Source organism: Phoenix dactylifera, chromosome 1, assembly GCF_051530095.1.
Source record: "Phoenix dactylifera cultivar Ajwa chromosome 1, Ajwa_hap1_PhDact_Kaust_v1.1, whole genome shotgun sequence".
NCBI lineage: Eukaryota > Viridiplantae > Streptophyta > Magnoliopsida > Arecales > Arecaceae > Phoenix > Phoenix dactylifera.
In genome coordinates, this window is record NC_143190.1 from 844,540 (window position 1) to 860,221 (window position 15,682).

The 15,682-nt window shown below is 35.5% G+C and overlaps 1 protein-coding gene across 1 annotated transcript in view; it reads right to left on the reverse strand.

Moving 5' to 3' along the window:
* LOC103703647 (uncharacterized) overlaps positions 1–12,609 on the reverse strand; it is a 29,167-nt gene extending 16,558 nt beyond the window's left edge. The window contains exons 1-4 of the mRNA XM_008786569.5: positions 12,266–12,609; positions 11,548–11,619; positions 8,191–8,280; positions 4,220–4,262 (exon numbers count right to left, since the gene is read on the reverse strand). Of these exons, the coding sequence (XP_008784791.4) occupies positions 4,220–4,262; positions 8,191–8,280; positions 11,548–11,619; positions 12,266–12,436 (376 nt within the window). The 5' untranslated portion in view covers positions 12,437–12,609. The remainder of the gene's footprint in view (positions 1–4,219; positions 4,263–8,190; positions 8,281–11,547; positions 11,620–12,265) is intronic.
* Between the last annotated feature and the right edge of the window lie 3,073 nt (positions 12,610–15,682).

The window sequence follows — 15,682 nt, forward strand, 5'->3', positions numbered from 1 at the left end:
CTGTGGTTGTCTTATAAATGGTGGTCTTATATCCTCCACTCTTTCTGGCCAGCATTTTCATAACCACCAGAACTGCTACTCCTAATCTCTGAATCTGAATGAACTGGCTCCTCCACATTCTCCATTGGGGCTGCACGTGCCTTTTGTTTTTCTTTTTTGGTATGCTAGGCAGCTATCTTCTTATCCTTCGTGCCACTTGCTGCATGCTTCCCTTTGTGTCCCTCTACCTGGCTATGTTGGAAGGATATATGTCGCCCTCCTAATCGAGTCAACCGGATAGCGTAATGGCCTCGTCTAAGCATCTCTCGATCACTGAGTGTCTCGAATAAAGAGTCATACGATGACCGATTCCCTTAGGGCTATGGCTGATGAGTTAAAAGGATGCATGGAATATTGCTTTCTGTTCATTGCTCTGCATCGACCCTAGCCTCGCTAACTACGAAACTGGCCAGTCGTGGAAGCGATCCTCGCTCATCAAGCACTGGCTCCTGCTGCTGGCCCACAAGCATCTGATCATAGAATCATCCTCATCATCGACAAAAGCACTATGGATCGAATTTATGTACTTTAGCTCCACTTTCTTCTGATTGCACTTCAGCATCAACCTTAGATTGTACTGAACATATACAAGATTGTTGAGGCGCTTCTGTGTCAAACAATTCTTCTGCTTGTTGTAGATTAAGGCGAGGTAGACTGGTTGCACTCATAGTCACTCGAAGAAACCGTCTGGAAGAAGATCAAAATAGCTAGCCGTTTAAGATTTTTCATAGACAAACCAAAATGAATCCACTATTCAGCTGCAAAAATATTGAAAAAATGCATATACGATACTATCATATTCATAACCATCTAACGTCAGATAAATGTCCACCTTATATGTAATATACTTGGATTTGTACTTTCTTACAACTGCTGCCGAGACTCCAAAGCTATCAATGCACTCTCTAAACATTTTGGTCTGCGAAAAAGAATCATGTTATAATATATTAATAATAAAAATACTAATTAACTGACACATGTTACTTAAGTTAACTTGCCTCTTTTAGATATAGGGTCGCGACTTCTAAATCAGACTCCATCTTATAAATCACATTACGCAGAGCGGCCAAAAGTTCGTCATCCATGTCAATTCTAGCTATGGTGTACTGAAACCAAAGGTTCAAGTAATATATTGCAGATAGAGTTCGTTATTGTCTAAGTAAAATTGTACAAATACAAGAGCAATCTAATTTTCAATATTTTTTCTTGCCTGCTAGATGCAAGTCTCTACTCGTCTGGTCGTCCCACCATCGCTCAATGACGTCAATGCACTCCTGGGCATACGTCGGATCTGCCTCCTTGATCTAAATCTTTGCCCACTCTATCATGTGATAAAAAAAAGCCCATCTAAGGTACCTCTCACTATCTACAGCCCGAAGCACTTCATACAATGGTCCGATAGTCTTCACTATTGTAGTGACCTGCTGCTAGGATGTCTGCCTCGTCACCAAGTCCTCAACAATGCTTCCTTCCGTGCCGGCCCTTGCATATCTACTTTTCTGCCATTCGAGACTGACAAACATCTGACGTAAGGTTGCTTTCTTCTCAAGAATGTTATTAAGTGCAATTTTTTATTTGATGGTTCTTGTATGAACCCCTATGTATATGGTTTTTTATCAAAATCTCCCCCTGCATACTTTCTCATCAGTGAAAGGACCCATGTATGGTTATAAATATATCTGGAGATGGTTTGGGCTATCTTCACTATCTGCACCCTATAAATTTTTGCAATGTCCATCAACATAAGGTCGATACAATGTGCAGCACTAGAGTCCAGAAAATGTAGCCGCTGCTCCATCAAGATCTTCCGGCGGTCTTATATTATTGTCCATTATCAGTGATGACCTGCATGACATTCTCCTCTCCTACCTGATCAATAACCTCCATCAATTTAAGAATGTACGTGGTGTCGTGCACCTGATCAAAAACATCAACCGACTTATGGAAGAAAATCTTCATATCACAATATGTCAAGCAGTTGATAATGCTCCACCTGATAGGATCGGTCCAACCATCACACATCGTCAGTCCATACATGGGTCACTCTTGTACGAGCCTGGAAGATCTACACTAAGACTAATAGCCTGTATGAAAAAAATGGCAAACCTATAATATGTATTGTGCGCCACATTTTCTAGAATGTAGATGAAGTAAAATCATAATCCAATAGCTCACCACATGTCCTTCTTTTTATCCTTCTTTAGCATTATGTCAACCCTTTGCTGCGAAAGGCATATGGATCTAAACCATGAATTGCTGCTCCCGGTAGAATCTCTCTAGATGACTTCTTTTTGCTACCAAAAGCCCCCAGCATAGATACAATACAGCCACGGCCTTTGCTGACGGCCTCCTTGACTGAGATCCTAAACTCTGGATCTGTCCTATTGCTCGCAGAACCGGAGTCCGACTCGTAGTATGATGCCTGGCCATCTCATCCTACCAACATTGATCATTCAGGCTCGCCTGTATAGCAGCCTGGATCTATGCCTCTCCATTATCTAGAGCAGATGCCTCCTCGAACTTTCTGAAGTGATAGAAAGATGGCTCTATCGCTCGATAGTCTACCTCCGCCGTCTTCTCGAAATCCTCTCCTTCGCTGCTCTAAAATCAATGAAGTACTTTTTTTCAGCTGCTACACCTTCTGAAGGCATTTTCAATACATAGATCCTCGGATAACCACCAGCTAAGTGCTGCTTCAATCTGGTTATCCGTTCTTTCTTGAACTTTGTGTTGCACCAGATGTACTTTCAATAGTGCCAACTGGAGAGCATTTACCTATGATCCCAACCAATATCATGCTCTGAATCCTTTCTTCTTGATAGTTTTATTTCTGCAGGTTTATCAAATACATCAATTTATCAATTATTTAAAAATAGCAAAATTTGGTTATGATGAAGATAACTTTTTTACCTCAAAAAATACATCTAATTTATCTAATATATAATACAAATATTTCATATCTTTTTATTTATCTATATTTTTTAATATTTTTAAATTTTAAAATATGTTTAAATATCATAAATTCAGAAAAATATACTTTTCACTTAAGAAATTACTTATGAATTATGTAATACGTAGTACTAATTTTTTATAATTTTTGGCGTTAATTATATATTTTTAATTATTTTTAAATTTAAAATTAATTTTTAAATATAAAGATTTCAAAAAAAATAATTTCAATTCAAATTTATGTAGAACCGAACAATAGATGCTACATATATTTTTCTAGGCCCGTGGGCATGCATCAAAGGCTACTTATTTTTTTTTCAAATTTAGGCTTATGACACTGTGCACGTGATCGCATCAAAACTTGAATAAATGGACACCAAATTTTGCTCAAAAGTAGCTTACATATCCCTAAATACACTTCTAATTTTACTTTTTTTTAATTTTTATTTTTTATTTTTTTAATCCAAAAATATTTTTTTAAGTTTTAAAAATTATATATAATCCAAAAATTAAAAATTTTATTTCATCGTGTAGATCATCCATAAATCTCCAACATATAATAAATTCAAGCACAAATCAAAAATTTTGGCATGATCTTTCTTATTTTGCAAATTTTCAGCTATTTTTTAAGAAAAAAATAGAAAAAATAAGATAGAAAAGAGGAAGCACAACTTATTTAGGCTTGGATCTTTCTTCAATCGCGTTGCATCAATGTGGTTTCGCAAATTAGAAGGAAGGAGTCGTTTAGCCGTCTTACAGCTAAACAAACTTCATAAAAAAACTGTTTGGACACTTATTTTAACAAAAGAAGCAGAGGGAGAAGAGGCTCGGTTTCGAACCGTCGGGTTCGCACCGAGTTCGAATGGAACTAGCCAGTTCCAAGCCGGTTGCGGCCGGTTCGGTCCGGTTCGAGCCTTTTCCAGCCGGTTCCGGTCGATTAGGGGCCGGAACTAATTCTAATAGAAGAACCGACCCGGTTTTCCACCGGGTCTGCTCAGTGCGAGCCGAACCGAGCAGTTCAGTCCAATTCGGTCTACCTTGGTATTAATAGTCATAGAACCATAGATAATTTCCTCCTAAAATTAAAAATACATATTATTATGCATAACAACTCATGAAGTGCCAAAAAAAACAGAAATTTTGCAATGATAAACAGCAAATGAGATACACCTCAACCACATTGAGCTGCTATAGGAGTGAATCATGACAAACTAGGAAAAGTATAGATTACCATTTAAGAAAAGAATCCTAGTATCTGGGTGTGATGCAACGCACTGCATGTAAACCAAAAAGAAATAGTTTCAAATATCTGACAACATAAAACAGCCATCAGTAGGTTATTATAGAAATTCCAAGGAGCAATTTCACAGCAATAAAAAAACAGAAATAATGCACAAGTCATTGTTTATTAAAATAAAGAGAGAGAAAGAACTAAATTAATTGATTAAGAAACTAACTCAACAAGAAGCAAGCAGCTGAATGCCAGTAGAAACCACACGGCCTTTTTCTTTTTTTGCGCACGTGTGCATGCACATATCTCAGCTGCAGAATAGAACAAGAAATTTACCAAGCTAAGCCTAAGGCCTGCAAACTGAAGAATGGCAAGGGCAAAAGTTGTCATCTTGCTATTCCAATTATCGTTATATTAATACAAAGAATGATCAGGGAAAAAATGTTAACATACCTAGCCGAGGCACTTTGACAGAGGTGAGATATTTTTTTGTGAACGTCAATTTAGGTGGCTTATTTTTTTATCACTATTAATCATTTTCAGAATCATAACATGCCATATGTGAACTTCAACCAGTAGGATAACGGACAAGAAATTTATGGACGGAAGAAACAGAAGAAAAGACCTAGGGAAAAATGTGGCCTCAAATAGATTTTTAACAGTGCATTTTCCTGTACTAGAGAGAAATGATGATGAGAATATGCAGCTATATGTCCGCTGAAAATTTGAATGTAGCTCAGCATGTCGAACCTTGCCTTCTCTTTTTTGTCTAAATATTTTCCAAGTTTTCCTAAATTGATGAAATCAGTAAGGCATCCTTCTCGTCAACCCACATTATAATTACAGGTTTCATAGAAGGACCATCTCCTGCATAGAGTACCATTGACCAGCTGTTCAATACCAATCATATGGGCTGAATTCAGCTTGCTACTCAGTCATAGAATACTTCCAAACTCGATGATCGGGCTTTCATCCATAGAGCTGATTCCAACAGAATGAAAAACGGCTGGTAGTCAAAATTGCAGTTATAGTTTCATTAAAAATAAATTATCATCTTAGAGTAACAAGAGAACTTCACCAGAAAACCTCTCTCAATGCCAGGAAAAGCTACTTCTGATAATTCTCACTGTGACTTTCAAGATTTAGCAATCAGTTTTCCCGATATTTACATCATCATCAACCCCAAACTAACTAAAATATGGAGTTATGATCAAAACGAATAGGCTTTGATGTGTAGTTTTGGGTTCCTTGACAGATATTACAAAAATTCTTTCGCGGCCTTATATATAGAATTTCACCCATTTAGAATTTAGTCTGAATATGGTATTAGTCTCATAATGTCCTCGTTTTGTGTTATTTAAGAACCAAAATCTTTATATCCCATCAGGAAACCAGCCTTCAAACAACCTATACTATTTTATAACTTCGTTTGCAAGTAATTAGCTATTACTTATACTAATTTCTTTCAGGATGCTACCTAACAGTAATAATTTCTACTTTCTAGTATATAGTTCTATTTGGAAATATATATATATATATATATATATATATATATATATATATATATATATATATTTGTTTTCTACCATCTAATTTCACAAATCTTTAGGGGCAGCAAACTAGACCCCATAGGTTTAAGGTTTTGTTCTTCTATCTTCATATTCCATTGCTAACAGAAAGAGTATCTCCAGCTGATAGTGCTCCAAACAAAATCTCCTTCAAATCCTAAGTATAAAGACTTGAGGTCAAGTCTTGTCAGATTCTAGGTTGAAACACCTTGTTAAATAGTAGGTTGTTCCCAACTTGTTATGTTACTAAATCTAGCAACAAATAGGGCAGAAATGGCATTGCAGTGGCAGATAAAATTATGTCACAAGATGCCGTCCTCAAACGACAAGCCCATCCCCAGATGTATAACCATGAAAAAACCAGTAGGCTAGGCTTCATACCCATTCTGAAAGTAAGTCAGACTCCTAAGCATATAAGAAGATATGTTAAAAAACTTCCAAATGTTGTCTAAGGATACCAAACATACACTTCTCAAAAAAAAATTTAAAAGTTTTAACATGATAAGATATTTGTTGCTCTTGTGTATTGTATCATAAACACTTTGTGTTTTCAGAGAACTCAAGATCCATGACCCTTTTTCTGCTCATCCATGTCTACCACTTCATTTTGTAGATGAACTTTAGTGCATATCATCAAGTCAAATAGTTAATTATGATCCTTCACAATTCCAAGCAAGGTCCGCAATCTTGGCACCGGGTACCATATCGGTATCTTATCGATTCAGTTCGGTATGGTACATTTCTATACTGAAATAGCTCTCTAACCATTTTTCTCAATTTTTATCTCGGTACAGTACGGGCCGGTACGCCTCGGGTCAGTACAAGCTGGTACGCCTCAAGCCGGTACAGAGTTTGTATTGACTTAAAGTTAAGTTTCGTACTCATTTTCTCATAATATGGTACGCCCCGTACTAGGCAATATGGGGCAGTACGGCAGACTATGGTTCCAGGCAAAGCAAAATGAGCATGTGGAATCTTAAGAATGTCAAGTGCTGCATCTAAAAAAAATTGTCATAATGAATACTAACCCTGCAAATTTTATCGGATGCCATCTTGAGCAGCATCGATTGGGCTGTTAATAACCCTGTGAATAGCAGTTGAAGACACATGCATTTTCTCCGGTTTAACAAAAGATTTAGTAGCCACCACTGATCTCATGACAGTTCCATATTGGTTAATGTTGTGCATGAACCGGCATGTCTTCACTGAATGGAACCAGAATCTAGAGCCAAGCATCTTTTTCTTTTTCTTTTTTTAAAGACGACTCCAAGTTGACACTTGTATAGAAAATCTCTAGAAATCTTTTCTCCATTATTTTAGACTCTATCAAAGTCCTGTTCATTTAGGTGCTTGTGCATTTTATCAGTCACTTCCTAAAGGAAAAAATCAGAACTTAGTAGATTAGTTCCTCACTCCAGCAAAACTAACATATTCATCTTGTAGAATACCAAATTGTTTGGCATGGATATAGGTAGAGGCCACAGGGAATTATTCTTGGTTAAATTGGATTTTATTCCCACAGTCCCTCTACTTGTTGCTTTCATTAATCCTTCTCGAGTTGATGCAGTTTTACTTCCTCTCAGTAATGCATTAGCGCAATATCAGATTCTTCCATATTCTTTTCTCAAGCTTGGTTGAATCTCAAAAGAAACATTCACTTTGCTTTCCCTTATTTAATATCTTGATTGCAACATTGATCTACAAATACAGAATCTGATGAAACATTTTATGGAACATCTTACTTTTACCATAAGGTTGCTAAATGTGATTAGCCTAAAAATTATCCCTTTTTCAGATATCTTAATTTGCAAAAATTGCTCCCATTTCTTGTTATGCTTCAGGAACAGTTATGTGTAGATCATATCATTTCCATATAGACAATGTGGTGCTTTTATTCATGTTGATGTGTACAATCAAGCATACTCCATCTAAGGTATTCCATACTGAGAATTGTTAATTACAACCATAACATTAACCACAGAAGTATAGATACAAACTGCACCTGCCAAATAAGGGTTAAGTGAATCTATCCAAAAATTGTGAGCATATTTATGAGTTTTCTAAATATATGATCAAATATTTATGGAGAACAAAAGTAATCACAGCGATCATAGGCTTAGAAGTGAAAATAATTTTTCATGCACTTGATCTTAGCCACTCATGCACTACCCACATCATTACATGTATTCCACAAGCCACATACTCTACACTATTTATATATATAAATACTCACCATAAAAAGCATTTCAAACCATCATGTAAACAAAAACTGTTAAAAGAATTGAGCAGAATGATATATGAAACATTTCAAATCATCATGTAAGCAGAAAATGTTACAGGAATTGAATAGAATGACCCTCCAAGGCTTTCTTTGATTAGAGTAGCAATAAGCGAACATCTAACCTGAAGAAGAGCAAGTGCATTGCAAACTCGGTTTGACGCTCCAGGTGACAGTGTTGGGGGCGAAAGAGCAGGATAAATTGAAACTATCTCCTGCAAATAATGAAAGCATACAGTAAGAACAAGTAACTCCATTTGCAATGAGATGTACTAACCAAATAAAATGTTGTACACACACACACACATAGCAGTGTTACTATTGCAGCAATTCTTCAATTATTAGTAATGTTTTAGACAAATCTTCACTGCATCTACCCTATGATATTAGCTAGCTGCAGAAATCTCCCTATGGTCCCAACGAAAGTTCTGGTTTGAAAGGTTCAAAAATAACCAGCTTTCTAGCTCAACTTCTTTTGCTTTCAACATCTAGTACACTAAATTCACTCTAAAATCAGATGTTATTAGATCAAGGATATCATGCAGCAACTGGAACACCTAGAAAGTAGGTCTAGTATTTCATGCAATGAGACAGAAGAGGGTAAAAATTACAGCTAGAGACAGAAGAAAAAGAAATGAAACATAGTGGAGAGAAGAAGATAGAAAAGTATGAGGAAAAGACACCAGAAAGATGTGAGAAAAAAATGGAAAAAAAAAAGAACGCTGCAGCATTAATAATTAGTGGATAAAAGCACTCAAATGTCCAACATCAGCAACATCACAGAGCAATACAACCAAAAAGTTGTACAATCTTGTCCACTGAAGCTATTACGGAACTAAATAAGCATGATTTCACTTTTCAAGTTGGTACATAAGGATCTTGCATGCTCAGAACTTATTAGGGTGGGAAATGGAACTGCTCTTATTAAAGAAAAAGAGGAATGAATCCATGTAATACAGCTCCAGATACGCAGAACATGATAAAGAGAAAATTACAAACAGACAGAATCAGAAAGAAATAAATATTGTAGAAAAGAAAGCTCCAACAAGAGAAACCCAGTAGAAGGTTCTCATGGACAAATGATAAAGCCCTACAAGCATTTTCTACTCAGCACTCCTCACTTTGTTTACTATTTTACCCTCTTTGGTAGTTTCTAATGCCTCCAGCTTCCTACGATGCAGGAATCGCAAATAATAATAACTTGGATTTATGATCTTAATTTATGAACAGAATCAATGCACTTACCTTACAATCTGAAGTTATCACTTGAATTAAAGAAAATAGGCTGGCTTTCTTTAAGGAATTGTCAGAAGATTTAAACGGGCAACATATAATGTGATTGACAATTGAGGCATGTGAGCATTTTGTTAGGTCAGGGCCCAGAGTATGTATACCATGTATTATTCTTCCAATTAAGGCACGTGAGCCAACAACTCATCTTTGCAAGATTGCCTCAAGCACATCTTTAACAATGTCAAAAGTATGCAAACATGATTGCGAAAGTTTAACGAACATAAAACTCATGTTCGCCATATATGTGGACATTATGGCATGCATTTTAACAAGAATTATCTATAGAACATGGGCATGAAAGTACTTTATTTTGCTGCCATGCACTAAGCATAATGCTTAGAGCTCTTTAAAAAGAATGGGTATTTAGGTCTATTTTCAGGCACATATGTGTGTATACACATGATGAGTATTGTTATATTTACAAATTGGCACCAAAGATTTAGGCTCTTTCATTTTGCAAGAGCACTAACAATGTTTTTAAAGCATGATTACATAAGAGGCCTTTAGCTGTGCAAAGTGTAAAAGGGTACAGAATACGGGACCGCTCCAAATCATTCAATCCTTTCTCATCTCCAAACAATCGAATGTTTAGTTTTTAATGCATTTTAATAGCATAAATGACATTAAATATATAGGTTTCATGTGACTTGAGTAACATAATGATATTTAAGAGAATACCCTTGAGGAAGAATAGCTAAATATTATGTGTCCAAAGCAGTATAATGATCATCAAAAATACTCCATCAACGATTTCAGATTTTATCCTAGTCTCCAAAGTTATTACGTTAAAGCCCTATAGAGTTTGCTTAATGAAGACCATCCTACAAAATAGAGATTTTCCACAATTAATAATCAATACGGTTAGTTGTATAAAATACGACAGATATAACTGAGCTTGTGTTCATGTACAAGGAGGTCGAGCATAAGCTTCTTTTAAAAATGAGTTGAATGTTGTAATTTAACAATCCCTATCTCTAAGAGCAAGACGGAAAGAAAAGCAGGAATTAGCAAAACTGGGGATTGTTATAGAACTAAGGTTAAAGTGATGTCTCATTATTGTTGAAGAGGAATAATTAAGGATTGATAGAGTCATACAGGTGATGATTTCACGCCATCTAGGATAAAGGTGGTCAGATGTTGTTACAAAGATATCATTACTTTAAACTGCCTCATTTTACCCTTCTCCTCCTTTAAGTATTGCATGCTGTGTTTAAAAATAATCATTTTCTAGTACTTTGTTAAAAAAAGCAAATTGTCTTTGAGCAAAAGAAAATAAACTAAACTCCTTCCTTTTGGAATATATGCTCGTAAAAGACAGACATCATTAACTTTTCATATTACCTTTTCAATCTATTCTGGCAACATCTATGCTTCCAAGTGAGTTGCCAAAAGAAATGAATTTTGAGAACCACAAATTCAGCTTCTTCACCATGAGATTAATTGAACATTACACTTCTTGATTTTATTCTGGGACTTACTAATACATTCTTCAAACAAGATGACTGTCAAGTAAACCTCATCATAATTTGACAATCAACTTCCATTGGAACAAGTAAAGAACGATGCTTCCTTTAGCACTAAGGTAAAAGTCATCACATCAATATGAACATATATATATACATAGTATACAGATACACATGTATATATACGTATATATACACATACATATAGATACACACACATGCACACCCCTATGAAGCTATCAAACAAAAAATTATTACCCTAGGTAATCACAGATTGAAGCTATCAAACAAAAAATTATCACCCTAGGTATCCAAAAAAATATTCCAGAAATGAGGCTAGAAGATTTTGTTCAGTGTTTGAAGCTAGTGAATCTAAACCCTAGGTATCCACAAAAATATTCCAGAAATGAGGCTAGAAGATTTTGTTCAGTGTTCGAAGCTAGTGAATCTAGGCCCATAGGTAACATATGATCGAGTTTTATCAAGATTCACCAAACACCTTACTTCTCAGACTCCTACTGATCTTCTATTCAGATTGTTTAACATTACCTTAGGCACAGGTCATAAACCAATAAACATTTATAAAGAAAATCTCCAATAAGTCATATCTTTGTAGTAAGAGAGGAGAAGATGAAGGAGGAACGAAAAGATATTAAAAAGGAAAATTTATACCCACAATAATCATCCCAAATAAAAAGCGCTACACAAGTCGCAATGGGCACATACCTGAAGCAGTGCCGCTATTGTGCCATAGGAATTCCACAACAGCGGTGCTAGATCTTGAAATATCTCTCTCTTCTGCGGTAAAAGGAAACCAAGTCGTGTGCTTTCAAAAAGGATCACAAAATGGTAATAGTTAAATAAAAACCAGTTGTTAAATATGAGATATTTCTTTACCAAAAAAGTAATATTATATTAGCAAGCAAAGCTTTTTTTCTACAGTAAGCAACATTTTCATGACAAATCATAGACTAGTGATCACAAGAAGAAACAACTTCTTCTCAAAGACCCCTAAATACGTAAAAGATAAGAGAAAAAGAGAGCCAGGAAGAGTTAGTGATAACAAAAAGAACCAACTTTTTCTCAAAAAATTAAAAAACAACCGAAGAAGAGAAGAAAAAACGGATAAATCAACATTATTAGGTCAGCGATCACCAAAGAATTTTTTTTGCTCAAAAAATGCTTATGTACATTAAAAATCACAGAAAAAAAAGAGAGGAAAGACGGGATGAATAGCCTAATTAGGTTCTTAAACACAAAAAGAAACGATTTTTTCTAAAAAAAAAAACTAGATAATAAGGGACAACAGAATCAGAGAAGGAAGGAGGGATGAAATAATCTTATCATGGATTAGTGATCAAAAGGCAAGAAAAAAAACATTTCTTTCCGAAAAGAATTAAGCATATAAAAGACGACAGAAGCAGAGAGGAAGAGGAAAAGTAACCTTAGAGAGATCGAGGAGGGCGTTCTCTCTCAGCTCGGGATCACAAAGATCCAGAACCAACTGCTCCGCAGAGGCCATTTTCCGATCCTTGGGGGCGGCGGCGGCCGGAGAGGAGGGGGTGGGTCCCCCGAGGGAAGGACTCGTAGAGAGGGAAGGGGACAGGTTCGCCATGCCGAAATGGAATCGAACCACCTTAGCTGTCCTTTAGAGCTCTTAAGTTAAACTTCTAATGGTTAGCCGCCCTTCATAGCTCTAGGCAACTTCTAAATAGAGCTAAGTGCCCAACCATTAGAAAGGCATAAACTAATTTGCGCAATTTTACGCGGTTTGAACAATATACATCTACCACCAAGATGGTAACATGGTTGGAATGAAGCTTTAGTTCTATCTGTGCGATCCAGATTCGAAATATACGGACGTTGATTAAATATAGGGACCGGATGCCTTCCACTTAGACATGCTCAGTGGGACCGCTATTTGGTCCAGGTGGCGGTGGGGTGACGTACTCACACGTGAGGTGGCCCATAGATTGAGAAGGGTATGAGTCAAATTTCTACCTGCATCGAACATTCTCTGGTGAAAGAGGGGCACAGTGAGGGCTGCTACGCGGGTGGGGTTTTCCCCTCCCCCTCTTTTTTTTCATAAAAAAAAAAACAATATACATTTGGTTAGTAGAGGATCTGGGACACTTGGGACATCCAGACCCACTCAGTTGTTGGAGTGACTCTGGATGATTTTTATCTCCTGGGAGTCCTTATCTCCAGCTTTTTCAATGTGAATTTTGATGGAAGTGTGCTTGAGGAGAAAAGTCGAGAAGGTATTGGCTTGGTGATTAACGTCATTGATTTCAAATTGATCATAACAGAAGACCCAACTATATGATATTTCTACTCCTAGAGCCGAACTCAGAGCTGCTTGAAAAGGAATCACTAATGCACGCATCAGATTAGGGGTTGAGCGCATCCATCTAGAAAGAGATTCTGCTAATGTAATCAGATGGATCTAGGGACATATGAGAGCAAGGGACCAGCACCTGCTGCTACAGGATATCAGAAATCTTTTGAGAGACTGTGTGGCCATCCAGGTTACTCATGCTTATCATAAGGCGAACAATACGGCTGATTAGGTCGCCTCTTTTGTTGCATAGCACTCCAATAATTGGCTTTGTAAAAACTACGAGTCTGCTCTACCCTTTTTTTATCATCTTTTTTTTTCTAATTTTCTTGAATGTGGTCATGCTAGAAAGATATGATGTTTCCAGTTTACCAAAAAATATATATATACATCAATATTATAGCATGCCAGTAGAGGTTTGTAGCTCGTTTGCTGGTAACTTAGGTCAAAAATTATATTTAGAGGGACATATTTTATTATTTAATAATAAGTGATAAAAATCTAAATATTTTAATATTTTAATTTTCAAATAGAATAACAAAACTTAAACGAAGATAATTCATTCATACTCTAACCACATGTCACTATCTATGTTTGTTGTTGATAAATAAAGAGATAGATATACCATAAATGATATTAAAAAAAATTCAAAACCCTTCCATACAAGCAGATGCTGCATGAAGTCACATCTATCTGCCCTTGTTCATGACATATAACATGAGAATCTCATTGTAAACATATGAGACCACCTTTCAAAACTTTTCGCATAAAAATATAACATCCCTTGTGCATGAGAATTTCTGTGATTTTTTTTTAGGATATTAGTCCTAACCAGGCACTAGAATAAATTGCAATCCTCAATCTTTATATATAAATATGGTGTAAAAATCTTAGAATCCAGACAATTGAGCCAGCTTTTAAAGATTTACACGTAAAAAGCATGATGACTTTTGGAATGAAAATTAATGCATCTCGTTTGTAAATATACAGTGCTCACCGAGTACAATGAGAAACCACAGCTGGCTATCCTTATTTATAATATATATTAAAGAAAGTTTTTAAAGTCCAAACATATAAAGCTGTACCAAGTTACCATGGTCTTTAGCAAGTATGCCTAGTGACTTGGATTGAATCCTATCTTCATAATGGTTTAGAGAGTTAGGGTATTGGGGGATGGCTACCCCTCATGTATAGACTATTACTATTTATCAAAAGAGAAAAATAATTAAGGAAACTTGATGCATCTCAAACATAGGAAGTAAGGCAGCTCTTGTATAAGCATCCCAATCCTTGATGGGTTCTAGAATAAATCATAACCATCAACCCTTGTAGCATTGAAAGAAAGAAAAACTTGTTCTATTGTAAAAAATTGACAATGATCCCACTTTCAACTAAAAGTTTTGAAAGATCAGTTACCTAAATGGCTATTTTTAAAAATATACATGTCAAAGCATAGCACTGCATGCATACTCACAATGTATAGCATTTGTCTATCTTTATGCTCCTAAATGATTAAAATATTATTTTAGATTTACAATTGCAATTTGACATACATGACTAGCCTTCAAAACCTTTGGGATAAGAAACATTGTCTCTCTTGCACATGAGAAAGACATCTGTTTTGTAAGTATCTTGGTTATTGAAAAGAAAATAGTGTTTCAATTTTAGAAAATTTATTATAAAATACAAGTAGCTAAGAAAAGTAATTATCCTACTTTCAATTAAGATCATAGATAAGTTGGTGACTAGTTGGTTATGTTTTCAAAAATATATGTTAAGGCATATTGTTACATGTGTACTAATATCATACAGTATCTTCATCATCTTTGTACTCTTTGATATTAAATTATAATTTTAATTGCTATTCAATTATCTTTATATTAAATAAATATGTAATACATATGAGCAACTCATCCACTAGCTTGGTGTGAACTCATGAGACTTAAATTTTTAGCTTTTTAAATAGTAAAAATCTTATGGAAATAAGGTTAGAGGGAGATTTCTTACAATTTCATTATCAAATAAAAGATTTTTTTCTGAGAGCATGAAAGGATTCAAATTTGAAAGTTTTCTTATTTTGAAATAGAAAAATAAGAGTTGAACTAATAATTAGCTCATATCATAACTATATTTTATTGCCTTCAAGATTGGACTCAACTTCCTAATATATAAATAAATACATCTACTACATTTGATGCAAAAAGAAAACTATAATGCAAACATAAACACTTGATTCAGGAGGATCAATGGATCCATTTGTGCACCAATGTGGTCACTTCAGGCAAGTCTAGATGGAGTTTTAGAGCACGATCATTCAAGACTTCATTGTAAACCAAAATTTTAATATTTCAAAGAATGTTTATTTTTAGCATGCCAAACACCAAATGAAACTCTTAGTGAGTATTATAAGGGATGACCACCCTCGAGGGGTTCATCGCACCTTGTAAACACATGGCTTCAATGATGTTTGGGTTATCGAATAAGCCAATCAACTTTTTTTTGGTAGCAAGTTGACTAAGTATA